The sequence below is a fragment of the Emydura macquarii genome, unplaced genomic scaffold (genome assembly GCF_026122565.2).
Source record: "Emydura macquarii macquarii isolate MOO-44397 ecotype Brisbane River unplaced genomic scaffold, CSIRO-AGI_Emac_v2 contig_2897, whole genome shotgun sequence".
In the NCBI taxonomy this organism is placed as follows: Eukaryota; Metazoa; Chordata; order Testudines; family Chelidae; genus Emydura; species Emydura macquarii.
The window spans coordinates 7725055-7752906 of NW_027133034.1; the positions used below are offsets into that span (position 1 = coordinate 7725055).

General features: G+C 39.9%; 1 protein-coding gene and 1 non-coding gene across 7 annotated transcripts in view; one reads left to right on the forward strand and one right to left on the reverse strand.

The window, feature by feature from the left end:
* LOC137167056 (transducin-like enhancer protein 4) overlaps window positions 1-27611 on the forward strand; it is a 117964-nt gene extending 90353 nt beyond the window's left edge. For 5 of the 6 annotated variants that reach the window (XM_067569015.1, XM_067569016.1, XM_067569017.1 and 2 more), the window contains 12 exons: window positions 13417-13536; window positions 14025-14078; window positions 14700-14852; window positions 16097-16229; window positions 16516-16709; window positions 16914-16990; window positions 20307-20556; window positions 21567-21814; window positions 22820-22967; window positions 23536-23686; window positions 24002-24078; window positions 27161-27611. In XM_067569015.1, the coding sequence (XP_067425116.1) occupies window positions 13417-13536; window positions 14025-14078; window positions 14700-14852; window positions 16097-16229; window positions 16516-16709; window positions 16914-16990; window positions 20307-20556; window positions 21567-21814; window positions 22820-22967; window positions 23536-23686; window positions 24002-24078; window positions 27161-27268 (1713 nt within the window). In that variant the 3' untranslated portion in view covers window positions 27269-27611. Of the gene's footprint in view, window positions 1-13416; window positions 13537-14024; window positions 14079-14699; window positions 14853-16096; window positions 16230-16515; window positions 16710-16913; window positions 16991-20306; window positions 20557-21566; window positions 21819-22819; window positions 22968-23535; window positions 23687-24001; window positions 24079-27160 lie in introns of those variants that run through there. The other variant, XM_067569021.1, reaches the window with a different exon arrangement.
* LOC137167268 (U6 spliceosomal RNA) lies at window positions 992-1100 on the reverse strand. The gene has a single exon (XR_010924079.1). It is a non-coding gene; the product is annotated as a U6 spliceosomal RNA (small nuclear RNA).
* Window positions 27612-27852: the final 241 nt, after the last annotated feature.

Consider the following 27852-nt stretch of genomic DNA (forward strand, 5'->3'; position numbering starts at 1 on the left):
CTGTGACCTTTGGTCTTTGTGTTAAGTCAAAGTAACAGTTGGTATTTTTATATTTTGGGGCTGTTCTCATATTAATCCTTAATATTGGAATGTATTTTTTTCCCCTTTCTAAAACATCAGAGATGCAATTTTTGATCAAGTTCTGTCTGTCTTCCTTTGCTCTTACTCCTTCATTACTCCAGAATTCTTATCCTTTCAGACATTTTCATAGGGTGCACCACTCAATGTGTCCCCTTCCAGGGTTCAGTCCATCAGAAGTCTGGCAGTCTTCCCATTCACTGCCTCGGGTCAGTGCCACACCCACAGTGGCTGGTAGGGGAACCTGGGCCTACCCCCTTCTTCCAGTTCCAGTCTAGGGATCATTGAGCTCAGCAGTTCTGGGCTTCCCCTCTCTGCCCTAATTGCTCTTTCCCTGGATTGCTTCTACTCTCTGGTTCCCCTTCTCTCTCTCTGAATGTACCAGCTCCAAGAACCCACTTCCCAGGGAGTGACTGCTTTTTCTCAGCAGCATCCCAGTTTGTAGCCTGCTACCTGGCTTTAGAGGCCCTGCCTGCTCCTGCATACGTGAGCCTGTTCCTAATCTATCTCCTGCTCCCTTAACCCCGCTCAGTCCTGTGTGGGGTGGACACTGTATCACGGCCATCATTAGAACTAGAAATCCTTTGCAGCCCGTGTACACCTTTGGGCTCTCTTTCACTGTGTCATGTCCTCTGTTGCACATGCTAACTATAATTGTGTGCTAACGTGTTCTTGTGAAACTCTTCATTCTAGCCAAATAGCTGCTGCCTGCTCCTTTCTGTTTTGGAGTTTGTGGTCTAGTCTAGAGTGTGTTGAAACTTTCTTAGAATTGAAAGAGATTGAAACGGGGGTGATAAAGAAAGGACCTTGTGAGTTGCTTTATGGATTAGAATGGAGGATGTTTGACTGTGCCTTGGCAGTTGCCATCAGTTAACTTCAATATTTACAAGCTGGCAGATGTGGACAAGAGCAGACTTGATGGAAACGCTTCATGAATTTGCGTGTCAGCCTTGCACAGGGGCCATGCTAATCTTCTCTGGATTGTACCAATTTTACAATGTGTGCTGCTGAGCTGTAATCACTGAACCTTGAAGCTCCTATAAACTGATCAGAAGAGTTCTTATTTTCCACAACTGTTTTTTCTATTATTCCACCTCCCATTTCTTTGCTCAGACTGCCTTCTTTACCAAAAAATGCCTGTTATCCTTGCCACACTCCTTCACGTGTTTGTGCTAAGATATCCCTTTTCCTAAAACTCTTCTGTTTTTGCTTCACAGCGGTGCTCCTTAACTACTACACTGCTTGTACTTAAGTGCATTGGTTCTTTTTCGACCCTCACAGTATAAGTAAGTGATTAGGCTTTACCCATGTTATATCCCTCAGTCAGTGATTACAGAGGAAGCTGTATTTTAAAGGATTTATTTTAAAGATCCACCTGTGAAAGGCTAGCCAGCAGCCCCAGCTATTGCTTTAAACACCTGTTTTCTTTGCCGTTGTGCACTTGTACACCAGGAGGGGCCAGAGAAGCAACAGCCCATGCTGATAGAAGTATGCTTCAAAATTGCCTGGTATCTTTGACATCCACTGTGTAGCCTACCTCATAGCAAAACTGAGATGGTACATGTGTTCCATGACTGGAATTAGCACGCAACCAATTCCAGAGTCTGAATGCTGCATTCATGAATAGCGATATGTTTATTTTGAAATTTATCGCCATTCTTATAACTATGATTAAAGATCTAGACTTGGATGCTTTCAGATCATTCTTTCTCATTTAATTAGCTTACGTTAAATATTGTTATAATGGTGCTGTCAGAGCAACTAGATCATCAGTGTAAAAAGCATCTTTTGATATTTTGAATAATATTTTTAATTGTGAGACTGCTGGGATTTGGAAAGTTAACTGCTGAACGTACATATTTTCTTTTTATTCCAGATTTCTTCATGACTGTTTAGTTGCTCTGGCAGAGACACTAAACATCTAGACTTTGATGTCTTATGTGACAGTCTTATCCACTAATTAACTTCATTAATTTTGCAATTAGGGAAGTTAATTAGGGGGTAAAAATGCCATATAAAACATCAAAGTTCGCATTTTTAATAATAGTTTCCAAAAAAGTAATTATCACACTCTTGAATTACTTAACACAATCCAACTAGCTCAGACAGGACCATGTGATATGAAATAGCTTTGTATTGTGGCTTTCCTGGCTTTTTACACTTATATATTACTGAGAGAGTCCATCTGAGCTCTAGAATCTAGCCACAGAGAAAAGGCAGTAAACATTGATTCAGCCTAGGTGGGGCTGAGTGGGAGTTAAGATGTTGACTGCAAAACCAAGGGAATGACTAGAGTTGTGGGCAATGGAAGGTGAAAATACTCAATAAGTTTACTTAAGCCTTGTCTATAACAGAAAGAGAATAGTTATATAAATACAGGAATTCCGGCAAATCCTCCTAGTCTGTAGACATTTTGATTTCCCCCTCTCCTGCCCACCATAGCTGTGCTAGCGAAAGCCTTGGTGTAGACACAGTTATACCAGCAAAAACAGTCCTTTTGCCAGTATAACTTAGTTCATTCATAACTTAATTAATTCATAGTATATGCTCCCCTGTCAAAAGATTTCTTCTGTGGTATAAGCTGTGTCTAAACTAGAAGGAATACAGGTACAGCTATACTGGCAAACCCTTTCTAGTGTAGACAAGGCCGTAGACCTGAATGAATGAAGAGACCTCTTTGATATAAGAAACACTAACTAAACTGTAGAATGGCTTCTGAAAATATAAAGGCAGTTGGATGTGGAACAGTTCTGCCTAAAGTCCACAAGGATAACACATACATAAAAGGCAGGTTGGTTTGAATTTTGAAGAAGGTAGGAGGACTCAAATCAAATCTAACATCAGACTAAGTCTTTGAGGGAAATCATTGAAGTCAGATTCAATAGAATGAGTGGAAAACACTGAAACCTTGGTTGGGTTAAATAATGGAGAGGATGAAATAATTTTACATCAGAGAAGACTAGAAGTAGCAGGAAGGCAGAAAGAAAAACATGTTGAGTGGTGTCTAGGTTGAATGTATCTGAAGAAGCTCTCTTTTAAAAGACTGAGGCCATGTCTACACTGCAAACTTTGGTCGATACAAGTTACGTTGGCATAAAGCTGCCACAGTTAGTATGTTGCTCATGCAAGTGCGTACTTTGTACCCCATGTACTCACCAGGAGTGCTTGTGTCAGTGTAAAGAATGGTACACCATGGATAGGTATCCCAGATATGCAACTTGCCACCGTCCAGCTCACTGTCTTTTGGGATGTTTTGGCAATGCACGGTGGGGCAGAAACAAGTCACTTAAGTATGACTGGGAGTAAGGGGTCAGCTTCCCAGCATGCAGCTGTCTCCATCCCCTGATTTCAACTTTATCCCATAATTTTCAGGCCTTTTAAAAAAAATCCCACAAAGCACCACAGCCCTCCTTGTGGTCAGCCATCTTTGATAGAAGCATGGAGCTGGCAAAGATTTGCATTGTTGTCATAAGCATGGCAAACGCGAGATGCATGATTGTCCAGCATGTGCAGAGAGGTAAGAGGAACTGAATTAGCAGGAATACAGTTGTGATGGGGCATAGTGAGAACCAATTTGCAGTGGTTTGTGGCATTCACGAAGCACCTGCAGAGAGGGAGCACTACTTCTGAGCCCAAGAATGGAGCACTGACTGGAGGGATTGCATCATAGTGCAGGTTTGGAATGATGAGCAGTGGCTGCAGAGCTTTTGATGCACTGGTGAATCTCTGTGGGATCGGGAAAGGTCCTGGGTGATTGGCACTACGTTTGCCTTTTTCCAATCTTTAAAAAAAGGGAGGAGGAGGATCTGGTGAACTACAGACCAGTCAGCCTCATTTCAGTCCCTGAAAAAATCATGGAGCAGGTCCTCAAGGAATCCATTTTGAAGCACTTGGAGGAGAGGAAGGTGATCAGGAACAGTCAGCATGGATTCACCAAGGACAAGTCATGCCTGACCAACCTGATTGCCTTCTATGATGAGATGACTGACTTTCTGGATATGGGGAAAGCGGTGGATGTGCTATACCTTGACTTAAGTAAAGCTTTTGATACGGTCTGCCATGTTATTCTTGCCAGCAAGTTAAAGAAGTATGGGTTGGATCAGTGGACTGTAAGGTGGATAAAGCTGGCTCGATCATCGGGCTTAATGAGTAGTGATCAACTGCTTGATGTCTAGCTGGCAGCCAGTATCAAGCGGACCCAGAGGACAGTCCTGGGCTGGTTTTGTTCAACATCTTCATTAATGATCTGGATGATGGGGTGGATTGCACCCTCAGCAAGTTTGTGGATGAAACTAAGCTGGGGGGAGTGGTAGATAGCTGGAGGGTAGGGATAGGATACAGAGTGACTTTAGACACGTTGGAGGATTGGGCCAAAAGATATGTGTTGAGGTTCAACAAGGACAAGTGCAGAGTCCTGGACTTAGGACGGAAGAATCCCATACACTGCTACAAACTAGGGACCAACTGGATAAGCAGCAGTTCTGCAGAAAAGGACCTGGGGGTTACAGTGGACAGGAAGCTGGATATGAGTCAGCAGTGTGCCCTTATTGCCAAGAAGGCTAATGGCATATTGGGCTGCATTAGTAGGAGCATTGCTAGCAGATCGAGGGAAGTGATTATTCCCCTCTATTTGTCACTGGTGAGGCCACATCTGGAGTATTATGTCCTGTTTTGGGCCCCCCACTAAAGAAAGGATGTGGACAAACTGGAGAGAGTCCAGCGGAGGGCAATGGAAATTATTAGAAGGCTGAAGCACATGACTTATGTGGAGAAGCTGTGGGAACTGGGCTTATTTAGTCTGCAGAAGAAGAGAGTCAGGTGGGAATTAGATAGCTTTGTCACTTCAAATGGAGCCTTCAACTGAAGGGGGGTTCCAGGGAGGATGGAGCTAGGCTGTTCTCAGTGATGGCAGATGACAGAACAAGAAGCAATAATCCCAAATTGCAGTGGGGGGCGGTCTAGGTTGGATATTAGGAAAAACTTTTTACTAGGAGGGTGGCAAAGCACTGTAATGGGTTACATAGGGAGGTTGGGGAATCTCCATCTTTAGAGGTTTTTAAGGCCTTGCTTGACAAAGCGCTGGCTGGGGTGATTTAGTTAGGGGTTGGTCCTGCTCTGAGTAGGGGATTGGACTCCTCCTGAGGTCACTTCCAACCCTAATCTATGATTCTATGATTTTCTGTGGTTATGCAAGTGTTGGTACTTCACCGACATTAGTGTTGGCTGGTCAGGGAAGGTGCATGACCCTTGCATCTTTAAGAACACAGGACTGTTCAGAAAACTGCAGTGTGGGACTTTCTTTCATGACCAGCAGATTACTATTGGTGATGTTGAAATGCCAACAGCGATCCTGCGGGACCCAACCTACTCCTTGCTTTTGTGGCTCAAGTCACAAAGTCATATATCAACCACTTCGACAGCAACAAGGAAAGATTCAGCTACTGGCTCAGCAGGTGCAGGCTGACAGTTGAATACGCTTCTTGGAAGATTGAAGGAGTGCTGGTATTATTGACTCAGTCAAAAAATCATCCCTATGGTTATAACTGCCTGCTGCCGTCGGCATATCATCTGTGAAGCAAAGTGGTAAAAGTTGCCACGGGGATGGAAGGCAGAGGTGGAGCAGCTGTGTGCGGAGTCTGAACAGTCCGACACAAGGGCTAGCAGAAGAGCTCAACGCAGAGCTTATATGGCTGAGGGAGGCTTTGAAAGAGCCCTTTAATAGCGAGTTGCAGTAATGTGTTGTGGTGTGCTCTACCTGACCCTGCTGTTTTGGGGCCTGTTAAGAACTGTGTGCTGTTTGGTGTAAATCTAGGAATATAACAATGACAATGCACCTACTAATTTTGCAGTGGTTGCTGTACATTTGATTATTACACTGTCACTGATCCAGTAAGTTGTCTCACTGTACAGTAACAAGTAATTGATTGATTGCTTTCAGAACTGCTTGGCACTTTGCAGCATATGTTATCTAATAAAGATGAATTATTTTCCAAATATTTGAATTTTATTCAGTAACAAAATCAGTTCAAAGAAAAATCTGTGCAATTTAAAAGCAAATACATTAAATCTTTATAAATGAATGCAACGGAACTTAAGGGGAAGAACATTCATGTCTATTTTACCTACACATACAGCAACCGTGACTCTCATAGGTCAATGTATGTGAATCAGTAGCTGTCCATAGTTTCCCCAAGGGTGGAGTGGCAGAAGTAGGGATGCGGCCTCTGATGCCACATGGAACGATGAGAGGACTATAGGGAGGGAAACTGGATTTCTCCAATGGACTGCAAAGAGAGGCAAGCCTGTGTTTGTTGAACCAGTAGGTCCACAAGAGACTGCATCTTCGAGCAAATCTACATTTAAAACTTACTGCGGCACAGCGGTATCGTTATGGCTGTGCTGTTGTAAAAGTGCTTGTATAGCCATGTTACGTCAATGGGAGAGAGCTCTCCTGCTGACATAATAAAACCACCTACACGAGTGGCGGTAGCTATGTCGGCAGGAGACACTCTCCCACTGACAGCGCTGTCCATGCAAGCACTTATGCCAACAAAAGTTCTGCCAGAAAAAGTGCTAGTGTAGACAAGGCTTTTTTTTGCTGCCAAAAGAGCCCCATTGTGTCCTGGTGCATCTCCCTCTCCTCTTCCTGCTGGGTCTCCTAGGCCATCCTCCTCTCCCCTAAATTCTTCTTCAGGTCATCTGCATCAGCATTCACCCTTCAGGTCCTTTGCTCACAGTTTGATGCAGCACTGGCTTGCAGGGTCTCATTGAACATGTCGTCCAAAGTCCTCTTCTTTCTCTTTCTTATTTGGCCCAGGCATTCCAAAGGTGAAGAGGGGGAACTCTTCAAAGCCACAGCAGCTGCATTGCTGTAATGGGACGCTTACATCAGTGGGAGACAAATTTAAGTGCAGACACATGCAACTAATCGATGCAAGCTTATGTCAATCTAACTGTAGTGTAGATCAGACCTGAGAAGGATCAATGGAGACATGATCCTGGGAGGTCAAAATGTGAGCACTGAAAAGGAGCAAAGAGAAAAAAAGGCAAGTAATCTTGACTGATAGCTTGATCGTCCAGAACCTGGCCCGAAACATTTGTCTTAGATAAAGAGAACAAGGTGTTATGCAGCCTCTCAGGTGCCAAAGCAAGGAATGTCACAGTAAGAATCAAGGTTAAACTGAAAAATGTTGGAATTGCCACCTGTTTAGACCATTTGGGAATATGGTGGGAGTTTTGAGTGAGCTGTGGATTACTTTGGTGATATGACCAGTAGATGTAAACACACCATAGGGAATCTTGGAGCAGCCCACAAAATTTCACAACCACTGCTCTGTTTACTAAAATTTTGTTTGTAATATGTGCATGTGTGTGTCAGTCAGTGAGAGAGAGACAGAGTACATACGTATTCTGGTAAATTGAATGGAATTATGGTAGAATTTTGTGAATCACTCAGAAAATATATTGTGTGGGAGAATTTTAACAATATTGTGATGGAAATTCTCTTAATCAGTATACCTTACTGTTTTTGTTTTTTCTTCTTTACCTTCCTCAATTTTCTTCTTTCTGCTGTGTCTCTTGGTGTTTCTTTCCATATGATTTTTATCAGTGGCTGTTTTTCTCGCAGTCTGATTCCCTGTTTCATTTTCTCTTTCCTTTGCACTGTTGTGTCTTTGTGCTAATAGCTGAGAAAGGAGGCTGAGGGGAGGAGACAAAAGTGACGCTGCAGTTTGGGTGAAGTGAGGCATCTTTGGGTATGTCTACCACAGAGCTGGAAACTGTACATTCCATCTCTAGAAGACATCCCCATCTTAACTCTGATTGAGCTAGTATGCTAAAAATAGAGTGTAACTCTATTCCGCCCCCCCCCCCCCCCCCCCCCCGCCACAAAATAGGTGAAAGGCCATGATGGGCAATTCTCTGTTTTTATCCCTCTCATTGGCTAGGAGGGGGTGATAGAAAGTTTGGCCCTCAGGCTTCTGAGGAAAGTTAAGCCCAGCAGCTCAAAGACTCAGCTGCCAATTTTTCAGGCAGAGCGAATATTTTTATGATTGTTACTCCATTTTGTCTGGCATAAGATTAGAACTAGTGCAGCACTGTCCTGCATTTGCTACTCTTAAAGTGGACCGGAAGTGGATCCATCTTTTGACCCAACTTAGGAACCAGCCTAGTCTGAGTATGGACAGTCTTAATTCAGACTTATGTAGGAGTTACAATATTTTAGTTGCGTCAAGTTGCTGATTTCACACCTCCCTTAAAGAGTTAAAAGGAACAAACCAAACACTGGCATGACGACTGAATCCTAACATTGGCTTTTGTATTTCACCGCCCTAAATGTGGGAACCAGTCAACGAACTAGCATTCTTCTCTGGTCATTTTCCTGTGATGCACGTTGTACCCATTTTTATTGTTTCTTTTATACTTTGAACAGACTCTATAACAGCAATAATGTTATTCAGATAATTATATCAGAATTGACCTTAGCAATGAACATCCTTGGCTTTTACTGCAGTTTGCTTAATACTTCAGGATGATCAATTATCTCGTAATTCCCACTTTGTTAGGAATCATTGTTTTAATTATTGGACTTGAAAGACATCATTTTGTTAGCGTTCTAAAGCTACACCAGGTAATGGTCACATTCACAAATGCTTCAAGACTTACCAGCTTTATTTTGTGGGAGGGTTTTTGGTCCAGTCATCTCTAGTCATTATTTCTTACACTGGTTTCATTTAATTTTAACTTATTTCTACCCAGGCAAGATCAGCCATCCAAGAGAGCTAGCGGATGGTAGTCCGAGCTGTAAGGCTTGGGAAAGATTGGATAGCCCTTGTGCTCGCTGTACTTACTATACTGTTTTTCTTCCTTGTTGCTATGTGAGCCATTTATGGTGATGCAAGTAATTTTCAGTGGAAGTTGAGGTTTAAAGGGTTATAGTAATTCTTGGATTTTTCAAGTAATTTGAAATATTAATTATTACAAGTAGACAGCACATTGATGTTTGCACTGCTATTGGTGTGATATTTATGGCTTTATAAGAGGTTTATATTGCTTTCTTTATGATCAATTAATTTGTGCATGGTCAGGGAAGATATTTAAGGCTGTGTCTGGCCACCTACATTCCATTGTTTCTGGCATCATATAAATATGAGAGAGGGAAGACGCCACCTCATGAAATTCCAGGAGAGTGTTGGTCTCAGTATTGTGTAGTGTTGCTCAGCACTGTACAAAACACAGTGGGAAATGCGGTGCCTGGTGCTTCACAATCTTGTGCTAAAGATCCTACAGAACCAACGATGTATTTGGTGTAGTGCTTCTTAAATAAACTAAATGTACACGTCAACATGCTGAGTCTTGGTGTGCTCATAGCTGTTCAGTAGGTTTGGGTCACCATTTTGCATTTATTTACCAGGAATAAAACTTTTCTACACAAACAGAAAATGAAAATACAGTACCTTTTGCTAAAAGAGAAATTAAAACAGCCACTATCACCAAAGAGTGTATTTCCCTATATCTTGTTCAATTATTAGATGTGAAAGAACTCAATACTGCTTAGCAGGAAAATGCTTGGTTTTGTAGTAGATTAAAAGTTTATTGAAGAAACTGCAGTGTAAAAAGATTTTTCTTTCTCTATAAATTTTAATAGTTACTAAAATGAGGATTCTGGCCCATTAAATTACAGCCTGCCAAAGACATAATGCTGAATCACTTAATGTCTCCAAGCAGCAATCCTGTTCCTTATTCTTTAAAGAAAGCTGTTAGAAGAGCATTGATGCTTTAATCGAAAAACAACGAAATCTGACAGCTAAACTGTGCTTTGATGGAAGTTTTTTGTGTTCAGCCCTCTAGTCATGGGATCTCCCACAAGCTCCCTAGGTGTTGACCTGGGGAAAAGATTTGTACAGATACCAGTGTCACTTGTAGACATCTGATACACCACCACAGTTACATCTAGATAGTTGTCACTTGGTCATTTGTTGAACAGGCCGTGGCAGTTGTACTGTTTTGTATAAGGGGAAATTTTAGATCTGTCAACACCAGTCACAGAGTTCCTGCAATTGTTTATATAGCAATGCAATTCATATTGGATAGACAAGATGCGACCATTACAAGATCTCTGCTTAAAAATGGGAACTGCGACTCCAGGCAGGAGACCAGAGTTAGGCTGCTATTCCTTGTGTCTCACTCTTGGAGTCTAGCCTTGGAATCTTCTCAGCAACTGGCCCAAAGCCAAGACTTCATTCCACTCCAAAACCTGAAGGGCAGGAATTAAAATGAAGGTTTAGGGTGATGGAGGAAAGTGAACTGTACAGATCAGAAACTTTTTTATCTCCAGGTTGTCAGTTCAAATTCAGCCCAGGTCCTAACAGCTTGCTGTAACTGAAGATCCAATTACTCTTTCTGCAGAAGTAATGCTAACCCCTGTGTATTCCAGTGTGTGTGCATTCTGCCTGCCTAATCCCCCTCTTCATTTCAATTGAAAAGGTATTTTTCATTTTCTCTTCTAAAAAATGTCAAGCTCCATGCTCTATACCCAAGAACCATGATTGAAGCCTTAACTTGTAACCTCATACTCCTGAGCTTCAGCCCCACCCTCCCAGCTGCATCAGTTTAATAGCCTTAAAACAGCCTTGCCAAATTGTACTCACCCAGACACACAGGCAAATTACAGGAATTCTGTTTGGGATTGATGGTGGGGAGGGTAAAATATCATTCATTTGCTCATTCCCTTTGCTTGTGATGGTGTAAAGGGCAGGTGAAACTCTTTGTACCTTGGCTGGGAAATGTTCATGGCAGTTTTGTAATGCTGCTGCCTTTAAGCTGCCCCCCATATCATTATTCATGTGTATTTTTAAAGAAGTAAGGCTATGTCTACACTACAGAGCCTGTGCCAGCATAGCCTGCTTGTGTAGATACAGCCTATGCTGACAGAAGGAGTTCTTCTGTAGGAACTCCACATCCCTGAATGACATAAGTTACATCGACAGAAGTGCCCTTCCACCGACATGGTTGTGTCTGCTTTTTTTGTTTGGGTTTTTCGTACCCCTGACTGAAGTAGCTATGTTGATATAACTTCTAAGTGTAGACCAAACCTAAATATACTATAATGCTTAAAAGGAATATAGCCTACTCATAATCTTGTTTTAATATGCAGAAAATCTTAAATTAAAATAAAAACATTAGGACAATAATGACTGTTTGTTGCTTGATATTAATTCAGAAAATTCACTGATTGCACAGGCATTCCTGTTCACAGAACCCTAAAATCTTCACAAATGTGGTGATCCGTGTAAAGATAGTTGGGGGGCAGAGGGGCGTGGGGGGGGGGGGGGGGGGGAGAGAAGGAGGGAGGAAGGGATGAGGAAGAATGTGTCCAGATTTGTAAATACATAATTCAGTAACTGAGACTTGCATTGTATGAACACTAGTAGTATCTGTACAGCTGGATTTTTCATGAAGAAACCAGACTAAACCCTCTCTTGGTGCCAATATATGTTTGTGTCTATCAGTAATATTGCTTGCGTCATGTTAGCGCTTCTCTCCGTACCACCAACCAAAAAGTTCCATTGCATGGAGCTGCTTAAAATTTTTCCACTTTGGTACCAAGTCTGATTGGACTCTAAAGCAATTACACAATTAAGCAGTATGCATTGCCCTAGTGCCCAATATGATGATCATCCTTTAAGTGCTGGTGATGATTAACTACTTTATCATTCTAATAGGAAGCTCTAAATTATAATTTTATTGAGCAGCAAAATAAGGATTAAAATGATATCTGCAGTACCAAGGTTAACTATATTGTGAAAAATGAAACCATGTGGTTTCTAATTTATTAAAATAAATATTTCTATTTAAATAAGTGCAGTAGTTTACTCTGATTCTTTAGACATAATTCTAATTGCAGCTTTTAGTGATGGTTTTTCTCCTTTTAAAACAAATTACTATCTATACAGTTAAGTTCAGCTATAATGAATTGAACTCGCATTATAAGCTGTCTCCTCCCAATTTGTGAATTGAATATGAATGTAAGGGAGTACTCCTAAAGCTCATATAAATCTTTTGTAAAGGTCATCCTCTATAGTAAGTAGTAGTGAGAGTTTGTCTACGCAGTGGAATAATGCTCACTATAAGGGTGTAACTTCTAAAGCCCACGAACATATTGGGCATTATTTGCTCCACGTGGGCCCTCTTGGTGCTCACTAAATGTCTAAATGTTTCAAAGTGCATGAGAAATGGTAGCTTTGTTTTCAAATTTTCATCCAATCCTGTGAATGTGGAAATAACTAGAGCTGGTCAAAAATAGAGAGAAGATTTGTGCCCCTCAAAAAAAACCCCCAAAATACTTGAAACATTTCAACCAGCTCTGTACATAATTTGTTACTTAAGGCTCCAGTTCAAAAAGGCAGTCGTATTCAGGAGAGTACTTAAGCACGTGCTTAACTTTTAGAATCAATTTAAGTCCCATTGAAGTAAGTGAGATATCAGCATTTGCTAAAGTGCTTTTCTGAGTAGGGAGATATTTTAGCATGTGCTTAAGTACTGTCCAGAATCAGAGCCTCAATGTTTTAATAAAATTCAGAACTCTGCATGCAACAGAAATTTATGAAAAATTTGAAGTCAGAAAACTCAAAACATGTTTGACATTTTCAAATGAAATTAAACTTTTTGACATTCTTGAAATCAAAATGTTTCATTTTGGTTTGTTGAAATGACTGGAACACATCATTTGAGGCCATTCAAAATTAAACTGCATTTTTCCCTAGCAGCACATTGGCTTTTGGGAAATTATAACAGAGGCTTCCGGATTGTACTACATATTTCATGAGGCACCCAGTCTCATATGATTCAAAACCAGTCCTGTAGGTTGGCCAGAGCTAGAGGTAAAATCATCAAAGCTAATTTAGCTCTGGCATTGTTCCTTTAACTCTCAAATATTTGCTGAGGGGTGGCTTATCTTGAGCCATTCTTTTCTTTCCTCCATGCTTTTCCTGGTAGTCCTCTGTACATTTGCAAAATAAACATCACAATAACCAGGGCAACAAATAGTATTCTTAAATTAATACATTCCAGCTCCAAATCTGTCAGTGTCATTTTGAACCTCAACTGTGTGGTGCTCCGGCAATTGATCATTTGTACAGAAATACCTTCCAATTATTTCATTGAGTGTCAATATAAATCTTATTCATTAGCTATTATGGATTAAAACCCTAACTGTTATCCACTGGAAGACCTCAAAACCACCTTCACCACCTGCTTCAGATAGTTCGTTTGAAAGTCATCAGAAATGAGATTGTGTAAATGTGTGGTCACATTTCCCCCTCTCTCCTCTAATTTCAGAGCTCTTCTGTGTCTCCATCAGCTAGTTTTAGAACAGCAGAGAAGCATAGAAACTCATCAGATTACTCTTCAGACAGCAAAAAGCAGAAAACAGAAGAGAAAGAAATAGCAACTCGTTATGTGAGTAAAACATTTACCTGGTTTAATGCCAACCTCAGTGTTTTCTGCAGTTGCAACAAACACATCATGTTTGTTTGTTTTTTAAACTGTGGGCCAAATAGTAACAGGTCCTGAGCATAAATGTGAATTGTAAGAGTCCAGCACCTACCAATATATCTGATCCTGTAAAAATATAGAACATCTGGAAGGTAGGGTAGCCTATTGACTGGAGCTCAGAAGACCTGGGCTTCTACTGGGTGGTGTGAGCAAATCATTTCATCTTTCCGCCTCAGTTTCTCCATCTGTAAAATGGGGATAATGAAATGTAAAGTACTTTTTATATATAATGTAAGAACTAGGCATTATTTATTATTACCAGCTGAAATGAGACCAAAGAAATAGGAACTATTGAATAGTTGTGTGATGCTTTATATTAATAGATATTTTTGCTTTTTTAAGAGACAATGACCTTTGGATATTTTTTTAAGAATTTTGACTTGTCATTGTAGGACAGTGATGGTGAAAAGAGTGATGATAATCTGGTGGTTGACGTTTCCAATGAGGTATGTGTTACGCTGCTTTCTGTAGCTTATGATAACTGAGGGTGTCTCTCACGTCTCAGTATATGTCAGATATATGCCTTCATAAAAGGGCTTGTAATTTCTAAAGGAATCCAGCCTCATCTTTTTATCTTCTCAATTCTAAAATATTATTTATAGTGGTAACACTTCTTCAGAAGAGCTTTTCATTGCTGTTTGTGTAGTTAAACAAACAAAATCTGATTTCACTCATCTTAAAACAAATAGAGCACTGATATTTATGGTGCCCGTGTTCCGTGCCTGCTCTACCATTGACCTTCTCTGTGATCTTGAGCAAAACAATTAGCCTTTTATGTGCCTCAGTTTCCTCTCATGTAAAATGAGGAATGTAATTCTTAACTACTTTGATATTCTAAGTATTATCATTGTTAACCAGCTGCCATATAAAATAATGTATAATATTGATTATTATTTATGTTGTTTTGTTATACATCTAGATTTTAAAATCATAACCAAATAGGTTATGCGATCAAGTGATGTTTCACATTTTATTTAGAGATCTTCCCCAAAAGTCAGAATTGCTGGAGACAGGTGCTTTGTGCTGCTACTAATCCATGTTCACTAATCCATGTTGTTCTTTTGTAGGATCCTTCTTCCCCTCGAGGGAGCCCAGCACATTCTCCAAGAGAGAATGGCTTAGACAAGACCCGACTGCTTAAGAAAGATGCACCAATTAGCCCAGCCTCTATTGCATCTTCCAGCAGTACTCCTTCCTCAAAATCCAAAGAACTTAGCCTTGTAAGTGATTTTGAACATCCTGGCCTGTGTTAGTGCACAGATCTGCACGTTCACCAGATGATATCCGAATTTTTAATGGGATTTGTAAAACACTACAGGACATGATACAACTTCACGCTGAATATAAAATTCCCTTAATTTCTACTTTTAAAGACATTTGGCAAAATGGTAGTTAAAAAGCCCAGAGGCTTTTTTAGAATAAGAAAGTTTTATTAAACTACCAGTATAAATAGATGATGGATGTGCCTGTATTGTAATTTTTCATGTGGGGAGGAGGAAGCAAGTACACATAAGTTCCTTGGCATACTTTTTTTGTGCTGTGCTTTTATAGTAAATTCAGTTTCCAGCTTGGATGTGATTTGAGTGTTCGCTTTGTTTGAATTGCAAAACTCTATATAACTTTTAAAACAGATAACAAAAATTATTGTAGCTATTTGTCATTTACAAGGGTCGTCTTAGGCTTGCATCACAAATCACAATGCAAAAAAGGGTTGCTTGCAATTCTGGGGGCAGGGAGCGGGGGTTCTTTCTCTTTCTTTTGATGACCATAGTTTATCACATTCCTGAGCTACATTGTAACCCCTCCTGCAGTTCTCTGCAGATCAGGACACTCCCACTTCTCACATCATTATTTAAAACATTTCCGTAGTGAATGTAGAGCTCAGGAGAGGTGCTGGAGTGACAGGTTTAAACACAGAAGTTTGCTGTTTGTCCACCAAACAGGCATACCACAACAGTGCCAGTGCAAGATTCCTCACACTACCCCCATCATTGTGCCTCCACCCTGTTTTATAGGGATCACTGCTAGGGGTGAGTCGACTATTTCAGTCTGCTTGTCTGTCCGATTTTTGACCTCATGGTGAAACTGCCAACAAAGGTGCTAATCGTGATGTGGACACATGTCCACCAGGAGCAGATTGAGACCACCAACAGGTTTCACATATGCTACCAATATGATTGTCAGATGGTAATGATTTTCAGTCATTGACCTTATCCTGAATCACATCAGTGACCTAAAGGAGAAAAGCTGTGAATCCTAGTGTTAATTCCTATGGTCACCCGTCCCTTTCAAGTAGCTCTGCATGCATCTCTTCATTGCCAGTGATTAGTATTAAAAACTAAAACTGAAAACTAGGTTTCACTAATCAAACCACATTTTAATTGACATCCACAATATCTTGTGTGTACTAATTAAGAAGCCAAAAAGTAAAATAACCATCTTTCATTGCCTGTTTTGATATTAGAATGAGAAATCTACCACTCCTGTGTCTAAATCCAATACCCCTACTCCGCGGACTGATGCACCAACTCCAGGCAGCAATTCTGCTCCTGGATTGAGGCCTGTGCCTGGCAAGCCACCGGGAGTCGACCCTTTAGGTCAGTAACCATTAGACCTCTGGAAAAGCATCTAGCTGTTTTAGACCTTTACAAAACTACGTTCTGTGTCTCTGTCTTCTGTTTGTCATTCTCTTCCTTGAAGTGCTAAGCATCCCTTACACTCAGAGCTATGCAAAAGGATTTTATACTTGTTTAAATTGAACGCTGAATTTGTTTTTCAGATGGTTAAACAAAGCAATTTGTACAGCTCCCCAGACTGCTTAATGGCTTTTTTTTGTTTTTTGTTTTGGTTTATCACTATTCCGCGCTTCCACACCCACAACAGCTTCTGGTCTAAGGACTCCGATGGCGGTACCATGTCCCTATCCTGCTCCATTTGGAATCGTGCCACATGCTGGAATGAATGGGGAGCTGACCAGTCCAGGAGCTGCGTATGCTGGTCTACATAACATATCCCCACAAATGAGTGCAGCAGCTGCAGCTGCAGCAGCAGCAGCAGCTTACGGGAGGTCTCCAGTGGTAAGTGATTGCCCAAGGGAATACTAACATGTTTGGAATTGGGGTGTTGGGGGGAGGCTTGTTAAATTAAAGACATGCAGGGTTAAATCTAGTTCAACCTATTTCTAATTTGGGGAATATGTCATGGAGGAGGTAAATGAAACTATCATGTTCGCTTAATTCCCCACTTAATACATCATTTTTTCTGCTTGGGGAAAACTGCAGGTTGGTTTTGATCCACATCATCACATGCGAGTCCCAGGCATCCCTCCCAATCTGACAGGCATCCCAGGAGGAAAACCGTGAGTTTTAAACACTAAACTTATGAAGTTAATCATTTATTGAAGTAGCGTTCCCTTGCTGGTTAGATTTCCCCTGGGCTACTGAACACTATTGAATGAATAGAAGTTTAGGGCTCGGGATAGGGTTTAATCCTTGTTTTAATTTTAAAAGCTTATTTGGAGATTTCTTTTAAAAGCTGCTATCAGCCAGGAGGTATCTGATATCATGAAGCAAGGGGAGTTTGTAGTGAGGAGATGTGGCTCCTCTTCAAGATGTGAAGTAGTAGACCCGTCTCTGTATAGAAATACAAATTGTGAAGGGATCTCTGGTATACATGTCTGTTGTACTGTGCCTCTCCGTTTAAAAGGAATTGCTTTGGGCACAAAAGCCTGGCAATCACTTGCAAACTTATTGGATGCTATAAACAGCAGGGTGCAGAGAAAGGAACACTGAAAGATTTTGTTTGATTGAAAATACTGAAAAGAATTATGGTATCATAATGTTCAAATTCATCCTTGATGGAACTCACCAGAAAAGGTGACCTATTCTAACAGGCTTTGCTTGCTATGAGCCTGGAAAAAGAATTACACAAATATGAAGAACTCCCCATTCACATCCCTCTTGAGTTAGAGGGAGGAAAAAGAATAGTGATGCAAACCATATTGATCTGGGTTTGAAGGGGGCCTCAGGTTCTATTTCTTTTGTGACACTTACAAGAAAAATTGACTAGCTAATAATGGAGAGGTTGAGGTATATGTGGGTATGACTAACGTGATTTGATTTTTAAATGTATAAAGATTGTACGTACTATGATTATTTCCCTCTTCCCCCACCCTTCACAGGTTACTTGTCATCGTAGGCTGTCTTCTGCCAGCTGCTCTGTGCTGATGTACACCTGCACCTACATAGAGCCAGGATGTCTTCATTGGGGCTCTCTGCAGGCTTAGGAGTTGGCACAAAGCAGTTGACAGGATCAGGGTTTTAGATTGTAACCTCCGTGGGCCAGGAACCTTCTTCCTATGTGTGTGGAGAGCACCCAGGCAGTTCTAGTCACTACTGCAATATTATAACTATAAAGGTGACAAGGTTTTGTTGCATCTCAAATATTTATTAACGTATTGACATAATAGTGATTATTTACAAGGTCAATAATGGCTAATTATAGTCACCTAGATTTGAAGATTGCAAAGATGGAAACCTAAGTTGTATACAACTATGTCCACTGAGAGTTCTCTGAAATGGAATGTGCTGTATTGGCTGTCTTTGTACCTACTACTACTCTTTTTGTTCTACTGCCTGATTTTCCTAGGGAACAGTAAAATTAGGATATATGTTTAAAAATATCAGTGCAGATCTTTATAATTGAGTAGATTTATAATGTATTTACAGTGCTTTAAATATGCAAAATTCCATGTTAGTGCTACGTATTGCTATTAGTGATGACCTAGGACAGTGGTACAAGGGGCTGGTAATAAATGATGAATGGAGAGAGGGAAAGACTAATATGACACAAGGTACATTTCAAGATTAAATCTATTAGAATAATTATACATAGCACTTACTATTTGCTTTAAGAGCCAGATTCTCAGCAGATGTAAATCAGCATAGTTCTGTTGACAACATCTTGAGCTACATCCTCAAAGCCACTTTGCGAACATTGGCTAAAACGTGGTGTTTTTGTAAAAATAAGACTATAACAAACTTCCATTTTTGTATCAATGTAAATTCTCAGAGTAGGGTGGGTGCTTTCTTCTTGGTTCTGCACAGCAGCAAACACGCTGTTGGATTTCAACAAATAATGAAAAATAAGATAGTGCCTATAGAAATCTGCTGGTGGAAACCAAATCTACTTAAACTAGAAGTTTGTATCTTTTAATGGTAGTAACCAAAAAATCTGCCTGAACCTTGCTTGAATGTGTTTAGTGTCATAAAGCAAAGTGACAATTTATCACTCAGGCCTGCCAGAACAAGAAAGAGAGTAGATAAGATGCAGAAATATTGAAAATTCTATGGTTACGAGTATAAAAAGGGGAAAACTGGAGTTTATGTAAATTTGGTTGAATTTTTATACTGCTGAAAAAGCCACTGTAGTATTAAGACATTGTGTAACTTAAATAACAAATAAAATGGTTGGATTTTAAAGGTTGCTTTCTTAAACTAACAATTTCAGTGCAAAAATTAAGGCACTAGTCTCCTCCAAGTTCTCGGACAAAAATTATGCTACTATTACAACTGTGTGTTTTTCATCAGTACTATCATGAATTAACTGGTCTGGGGAAATTAAGAGCCCTCTATTAATGATACATTCATATGTGCAGATGAGTTGTTTGATAAAGTTGTGTTCAGTAATAGCTACTACTCTTTGATAAGTCTCATCTTAAAACAAAACAATTTCACAGCCTAGAAAATATTTGGAGATGAAGTTGTTGATAGCTTATTCACAGGTGGCATAACGGGCAGTCACACAGCACATTCTTCCTCAGTTAGAGTCCAGATTCCAGCAAAAGGAATTGGGATTTGTGCTTGTCCTATCAGATCAATGACAACAACAACAAATTACCACATTTTTGCTGGTCTGCCATTGTGCCTGGGTGTCACTGATTTCAATCCACATAGAGCGGGGTGATGTTTATTAAAAAAAAAAAAAAAAAATAGCTTAAGCTACGTGCCATGCCATCCATTCTTCAGTTCAGTGAGAGTCAGGCAATGAACTAAACCCCTTCATATTCTCTTGAAGGTTCACGTTCATAAATGAAAGCCTCTCAGGGAATAGTCACCTATCTATCCCCTTGGAGCTAACCATTCCTTAAAGCTCAAGGAGATGATCCCTGCTATTTCTGTCTTAGGGAGGTTCTGATGTGGGCTTCCCTATTGCTGCTATGTATGTATATCAAATCACAAATCAAAACTCAGACCCAGTCTTGTGCAAACTTAAGGTTGGAAACTGTAGTTTCACATATCTCTACTCACGCCAGAAATCAGAAGCACATGGTTTGAGTCATAAAAAGCTTTCTGATCTGTGTCTGGATAACTTGCTGAGGCCACTGTTTTCAAAACTGGATGCCTTAGGATAGGTGACTAAATCCATACCTAGACAGCTAACAATTTCAGGTCTTCAGAAGTACTATGTTCCCACGACTACTGTTAATGTAAATAGAAGTTGAAGGTGTTCAGTACCTCTAAAAATCTGGCCATTGCATTAGGTACTTAAATATGGAGTTAGATGCCAAAATGTAGACAGCCAAGTTTGAAAATATTGCCCTATAGGTCTTGTTCTCTTTTCTTAAATAGATGTGAGTAGTAACTCATATCACTTTCCTCCTCTCCTTTCCTCAGAGCATATTCATTTCATGTAAGTGCAGATGGTCAGATGCAGCCTGTACCTTTCCCTCCTGATGCCCTCATTGGACCAGGAATCCCTCGCCATGCTCGTCAGATCAATACTCTGAATCACGGGGAAGTAGTGTGTGCAGTTACCATCAGCAACCCCACAAGACACGTGTACACTGGGGGAAAGGGATGTGTCAAAGTCTGGGACATCAGCCATCCTGGGAACAAGAGCCCTGTCTCTCAGCTAGACTGCCTGGTAAGTGAACATCTATGAATGAAAGTGAAGCATGCTCAAATGGAGAGAGGATAGAAGAATGTGCAAGCATTGAGAAATGGGTTATGATGATCAATTAGTATCATCAGCATTGAGAACCAGCTCCTGCTGATACTGATTGCGGAGTTTCATTCAAGTTCTTTTTATTATTACTTCTAATGCTAAGTTGTTCAGTTTCTGATGTGTTTGTTATAATACACATGCTTTTTCCCCTGACAAACCAAAATCCCCTTACTAGCCTAAAACTATATAGGCAAGAGGCAAGATCAGAAACAGTGCTGTAGATTCTGTCTATAAACTTTGACATTTATGGGTGTGTGTTAAGTCCTCCATCGTTTCAAGTGCTAAAAATTGCTTGCAGTCTCATTCTACTACATGGTCCATGTGCGTGCGTGTGTTCTGACAATTTAAAAATCTCCCTAAATTATTACTGGGAACAGCAAATTATTTGCATGTGCTAACAAGATGCACCATTGTTAGCAACTTTTCTCTTGTCATTTACTGTTCATGATTAGATGTTGCCTCCTGCTGTAATTGCTGCTACATCAGAACTGTGCAGGACGTGCAACCCTGATATCTCCTGGGTGGTGGCAGCAACACTCATTAAAATGAGAGGGGGAGGTATGCTAGAAATTAGTATTCCCCAGCATGAAGGGGTTAATTTACTGAAATAAGCAGTATATGAAAATGGAACTTTCTATACAAGCTGTCAAATTCAGGAACATTGAATTGTTTGGAGTTGGGTGCAGGTCTTTGCATTTTGATGCTAATTAAGATTAAATAGCTCTCACTACTGAATTTTGTAGATCAAGTTTAAGTACTTCCCTAATGTCGTGTAATTTTCTGGCATTAATACACTTCATCATTGTCATAAGTATAAATGGCTCATTAAAACCAGGAGGGAATACAATACTTTTATGGATTTCTGCTCTCATGTTAATGCTGTTTTCCTTTCCTCATGAGTAATCTCGTGATGGCTTCTGTCTCCACAGAACAGAGATAACTACATCCGTTCCTGCAGATTGCTCCCAGACGGCCGCACCCTGATTGTTGGTGGGGAAGCCAGCACATTATCCATTTGGGACTTGGCAGCTCCTACTCCACGTATAAAAGCAGAGTTGACATCATCTGCTCCAGCTTGCTATGCTCTAGCTATCAGCCCCGATTCCAAGGTCTGCTTCTCTTGCTGTAGTGATGGGAACATTGCAGTTTGGGATCTTCACAACCAGACATTAGTTAGGTAGGTCAACAGAACTGGATTGTCAGATTGTGAAGAATTAATTAACAATAGCATGTATCTTCCCCCTTAATTTTTTTAATGTGGTCTTATTTTAATTGTCTGCATAATTGTTTCAGTATTGTGTGTTAGGTGAGCCAGAATAGTAAAAGCTTGATTAAAATCACATCCTTGTTTATAAGTTTTGAGGGTTTTATAATTGCAGTGTTTGAAGTTCTGTTCTATGCTGCTAGATTGAGTTCTGATAGCTGCTTAGAGTAAAATCAGCTAGTGTTTTCATTGCTAAGGTTCTTCTGGGTTCCTTTAAAACATGGAGTAATTTTGATCTTCTGTAAAACATTGCCCATAGCCACACCTCTTTGATCTGTGCTTAGTGTTTGTATTTGAAGTAAGGATGGGCCTGAATCATCACATCTAGATCAGATCTGGTTTTGGACAGCACAAGGTTTGGGGGTTTTTAGATGCATATGTTTGGTTATTCTTATCCCCAGTGTAAAAACATCTTAAGCGTGACCCAACTGTACAGATCTGCATTATACAGCATTGTAAAAGATGGGATTTTATCAGTTGATCTGATGATCCCATTGAGACTGCTCTGTATTAATGTCTGTGTAAGTGATGATGTGTAGATTCTTTTTAGAGCCAGTAAATTTAGAACTATATGCTGAATTTCTCCAAGGGAAGCTGTGACGTTCCCAATACATGATGTGATGTCAGTCTCAGGCAAAAATCCCCAAATCTGAACCTTAAAATATACTTTTAAAAAAATGCTGTACTGACTAGGCTGATTATTTGGTGCAGTCCACACAGAGTTCATTTGGTTATCCACCAATTCAGAATAAATTCAAGTCACTTTACTGAAATATGCTTCTGCTATTTTTTTAATAGCTGAGTTATGAAAGGAAATAAACCAAAAACTAGCATAATTTGCAAAGAAAAATGAATGTGGATCAAAAACGATCTTTCCACCATGAGTGTGTGCGTGTGTTTTCTTTTTGACATTTTCAGACAATTCCAGGGCCACACAGATGGAGCCAGCTGTATTGACATTTCTAATGATGGCACCAAGCTCTGGACGGGAGGTTTGGACAACACTGTCAGATCCTGGGACCTCAGAGAAGGAAGACAGCTACAACAGCATGACTTCACATCACAGGTTCACTCTCAGAAGCTTTGACACGTTAGAGAAATCCAGAATGGTTTTATAAAATGAGCACGTTTTTAAAAAAGCAGACTTGGAGAAGAACTCCCAGATTCTTTTGCTTTGTCTCTTGCACTGTTTTTAATATGGCAGCTAAACATTTTTTCCAGATTATAGCTGTTAGACTGATTGGGATGTTTCCCACGAGAACAGCAGAGAGCCCTATTTATACAGGGGAATTGCCAGATTAAAGTGTTCCTATCTACAGTCAGTTTTCATTTCTGTAGGTCTTTGTTCAAAAGATACCTTACATAAATGTTTTTAATGCTGTTGGATGGGCTAGGACAGTAACTTTTATAGCTTGTTTCAATGCTTTACTATTACGGTTCAAATTGAGTTTTGTTTACATGAACTAATTTATCTTGATTATTCTAGTAATTGGATTAGCATCTTTATAAAACCTGGGTTGCAGCCCAAATGTGGCTCACGTTTTTCAACCGTGATAACAATGTAGCAGGAATTTAGCTGTGAATATTTCAGGCCCCTCCCTTACTGACTGAAGCATGTGGTGTGTTCATTCCAGATCTTCTCACTGGGCTATTGTCCAACTGGTGAATGGTTGGCAGTGGGAATGGAGAACAGTAATGTTGAGGTGTTGCACGTTACTAAACCAGACAAATATCAACTGCATCTTCACGAGAGCTGTGTGTTGTCACTCAAATTTGCTCACTGTGGTAAGCTACAGCATCTATGCCAGTATTTTCTCCCCTAACAAATCTCTTTTGAATAAAAACAAGGAAATGTAAAACCAGATGTTCAATTTAAGTATTAAAATTAAACTTTTTTCTGTGATTTTTTTTTTTAATACAAATTGCTTATATTATAGTGAAATACCTTAATCTAGCCAGACGTAAATTTGTCTGTTCTCTGGATAATTTTTTCATTAATGTGTGAAAGGATCACTTTTCTGCATTATCTAGAGGTTTTTGTGTGAGTTCATTGAAAACGTAACATAATTATAAAATTAAAAAAAAAAAATCTGATTGCAGGTAAATGGTTTGTAAGCACTGGAAAAGATAATCTTCTTAATGCCTGGAGAACACCTTATGGAGCCAGTATATTCCAGGTAATAATCTCCTAAAACCTGTTTTCAAGGTTCATCATTAGTTTAAGGAGTTTTTAAATGGGTGTTCTTGGCTAATTATGCTTCTCTTAAGACTTTGTCTGTTATAATGAGGTGTGCAAGCTTTTGTCCTCAATAACATCTTAATAATATTAATGTTACATTTAAGTGAATCCTTATCTTGAAGTCGGGCCTTAATACCCTTTTTGAATCCTCTTTGTGTTTCAAATTTCTTGTGCTTTTTTCCTCTCCTTTATATATTTTGCTGTGGGTAGAGGGATAAAGCACAGGTGCCATGTGTTTAATTTAGCATTCATTGAATGTCCTAAATCCTACTTGAAAATAGTGAAAACCAGACTCCACACTTGTGTATCTTTTTCAGTCTCACAGACAAGATGAATAAACTCTCATGAGCACTTTTTTCCCCTAATGTACATCTGTGACATGCCATTTTAAAAAATGTTCCTTTTTATTTCTTAAAATAGCTTAACAGGGTTGACCTAGATAAGCACTATTAAGATATCATAACGAGTATTAAGATTAAATTAAGCAGGAAGACTCTTGAACTTAAGAGCTGACTCCTTATGGAAGATTCTTGTAGAATGTAATAGGAAATTATGAACACTTGTCTATGAGTTTGTTTTTCTTTAAACCTCCTATAAATATTAACTGTGTCCCTTTCTAATGGAATTTAATGATGCCTCCTCCAGAAAAGTGAATCTGCTCAAACTACTTCTCTTCCTCCTGCCTGCTCAAACTCCTAATAGTCTGGCTAATCTTCAAGAAACCAACACTTGATGAGGAAAACCTTTGTAACACTAATCCTATCTCCAAACTCCCTATAGGATGTCACTGAGGAAGTAGTGACAACCAGCCTCTAACATTATGTGACTTTTGCCAAAATTGTGGATGCTTCACTGCTGAGCTCCAGATTTGGGCACAGCACAGAAACGGTCCTAGTGGCCCCACATGACAACCTCTGTATGGTAATGGATGAAGGCAACGTCTCAACGCTCATACTGCTCACTCAGCCTATTGCAGTTTTTTAAATAGTTGGCCACTGACTCATTTGTGCAAAACAGTTGCTGTAGAAGGCAAAACACTACTATGGCTCCTATCATTCCCCTCCAGCAGGGCCCAGAGAATGATCATGTGTAAAATGCTTCTCCCAAAGATCAGTGGTCTGTGGGACCCCCTCAGGAATCCATCTGTTCTGTATACCTCATATTCTGCAAAAGCAGCTAGAACCATCAGAAGGATGTTACGGTGCCTACCAGTGATAAACTGGATGAAGAGCAGCTGGCTCAGCATAAATCTGGGCAAGACAAAAGTTGTTTTAGTCAGAAGGGGAAAGCGCTTTGAAGCCTTAGCTGGGACTCAGTCCTCCCCGCAACCTCTGAAGGCATCCATCCCCCAGTTTTCAAAGTTGTGCAAAGTTTTAGGCTTATCAGTAAGGTAAGATGATCGTGTGGCACCCGTGGTGAAAAATTCCTTCTGCCACTCGCAGTTGGCTAGCAAATGCCATCCACTTCCTTCTAGGTGAGGATTTGACCACAATGAATTATGCATTCACCATTTCCAGACTGGACTGTGTAACCCTGTATCTGAAACTAACTGTGGATGCAACTTAGAGGTCTCAGCTTGTACAGAATGTAGCTGCCTATCTTCTTAACAGGGCATCACTCCTGTGCTCTGATCCTTTGCTGGCTTGTAGTCTCCCTCATTGGCAGTTAAAGCCTGAGTCCTGAGCTTCAAAATCATGAATGGTCAGGATCCAACTTCCTTAGTAACCTTGTCTTTCCTTTGGGACATTGCAGCTTGCATAGGCTTGAGTGAACTGGAGAGAGAGAGAGCATTCTGAGTTGAGGCAGTTGAGCTGTAAACTGAGCTTCCAGAGAGGGGCAGACTAATTCAGAGTCTGACCACTTTCAGGACATGCTGTGAGATCATTCCCTTTGACGAAACATTTCCATCAAACCTGGCGTGGTGGTGGTGAGAACAGAAAAAATATTCCCTAATTGATCCTTCTTAATAAGGGACAAGGAGTGAGCCGGAGATGCCTTGAATTCCACTACGGACGTCTTCATGCAGGTTTAACATACTTGCGAAGCCCTTAGCTACCGCAGTGATGGATGCTATAGAAAATGCTTTAAAATATGTAGAATTGAATAGAGAAGTCTATCCCTAAAACGTAACCCAAGGGATAATTTGGAAATAATGTATATATCCTATTATATATGTACAATATATACATCATACAGTGTATCTTGTTAGATACAGATATAAATTAATTCTTTTATATTCTTATGTTGTACCCTTTGTACCATGTATTTGTCTATCGTATTCTGTTCCATTGAAGTGCATGTACTATACCTGTCGCGCTCATGTCTGCTCACCTGTTTGTTTTTTATTTCTGAGATTGTAAGTTCCTCAGTGCATGAATGGTCCTTCTTTTCTGTTTGGAAATTGCTAAGAAGGGGTACTAAAAATAATAATGATTTTCATTCTCGATTATAATCCTGTAGATTTTTAGAGTGACTTCTGTAGAAGCCTCTTAAATTTCTCTAGAACCCTGTTGGTTTCATCCCAATTAAATTATATAGGACTTCTCCATAAGTGGAATGTTTTTTGTTTTTTTTTCTTTACGGTGGCTTTTGGCTTGCTTTAAGCAGGTGAAAACTAATTGAGTTATAAAAAAACATTTAATAAATACTCACTGTTTGTAAAGTGTGTGTGTGGGGCGGAGGGATAGGGGGGATTAATTTGTTTTATAGGTTATCTTCAGTTCTGTATTACTGAATAAAACATTTCCTTTCCTTTTATGTTGCTCTTAAATGTTGTGTTGCCTTAAATACTTTAGGTGAGGGAAATGTGGAGAATTATTTTTGCAATTGCATCTGCCCTTCAGCTCTGCTTTGAGTCAATAAGTTTTGGTATTATGATAAGCTCTCCTGTTCACTCCCCCTTAGTAAATTCTCTACTGATTAATCTTCTAGTCTGGTGCCATTTGTGTTCACCTGATTTTATTAAAACAGAAAATAGTTAATTTCTTTATGCTTATATATCTTTCTTTTGTTTCTCTTAGTCCAAAGAGTCCTCATCTGTGCTTAGCTGTGATATCTCTGTGGATGACAAATACATTGTCACTGGCTCTGGGGACAAGAAAGCTACAGTCTATGAAGTTATTTATTAGAGACAAAGCTGAATGCAAACATGACTCCTCCTAGTAGCACTTTGCTGTATATTCCTTTTTTTTCCCCTTCCCAAACTGAGGACTTAGAACGCTCATCACAGTGGTGAAGTTGATTTTTCCCCCTTCCCCCCCATCTAACTTGCTATTGGATTGTGAATGCTCATTAAGAACTTGTGATACCAAACTTCGGATATCTACTTGGAAGAAGATGGGATAAGCATACTTAACACTGAACTGATTCGCTAATTATGTATTATAGCTGTAATGTATTTATTTTGTTAAAAGAAGGCTTTCTAACAATGAACTGACTAATAAAGCTGTCTGCCCCTGCCTTGGTTTCAAAGGTGCGTTGTATATTTTGTGCTTTTGCTGGTGGGTGGAAAGGAGGGGTGGGAGGTCAGAAGTGACAAGTGCACTAAATAGAATGATAGCTTTTATTAAATTTTTGAGTATTTACCTTGCTCTAGGTTGAGACGATCTACGTGCCACAGTAATATAAATAATTACTGTGAGAGGAAGATGTTGTAATTTAACTATTTTAGACAAGCTTGGAAATCTAGAATAGTAATTATGAACCATAACCA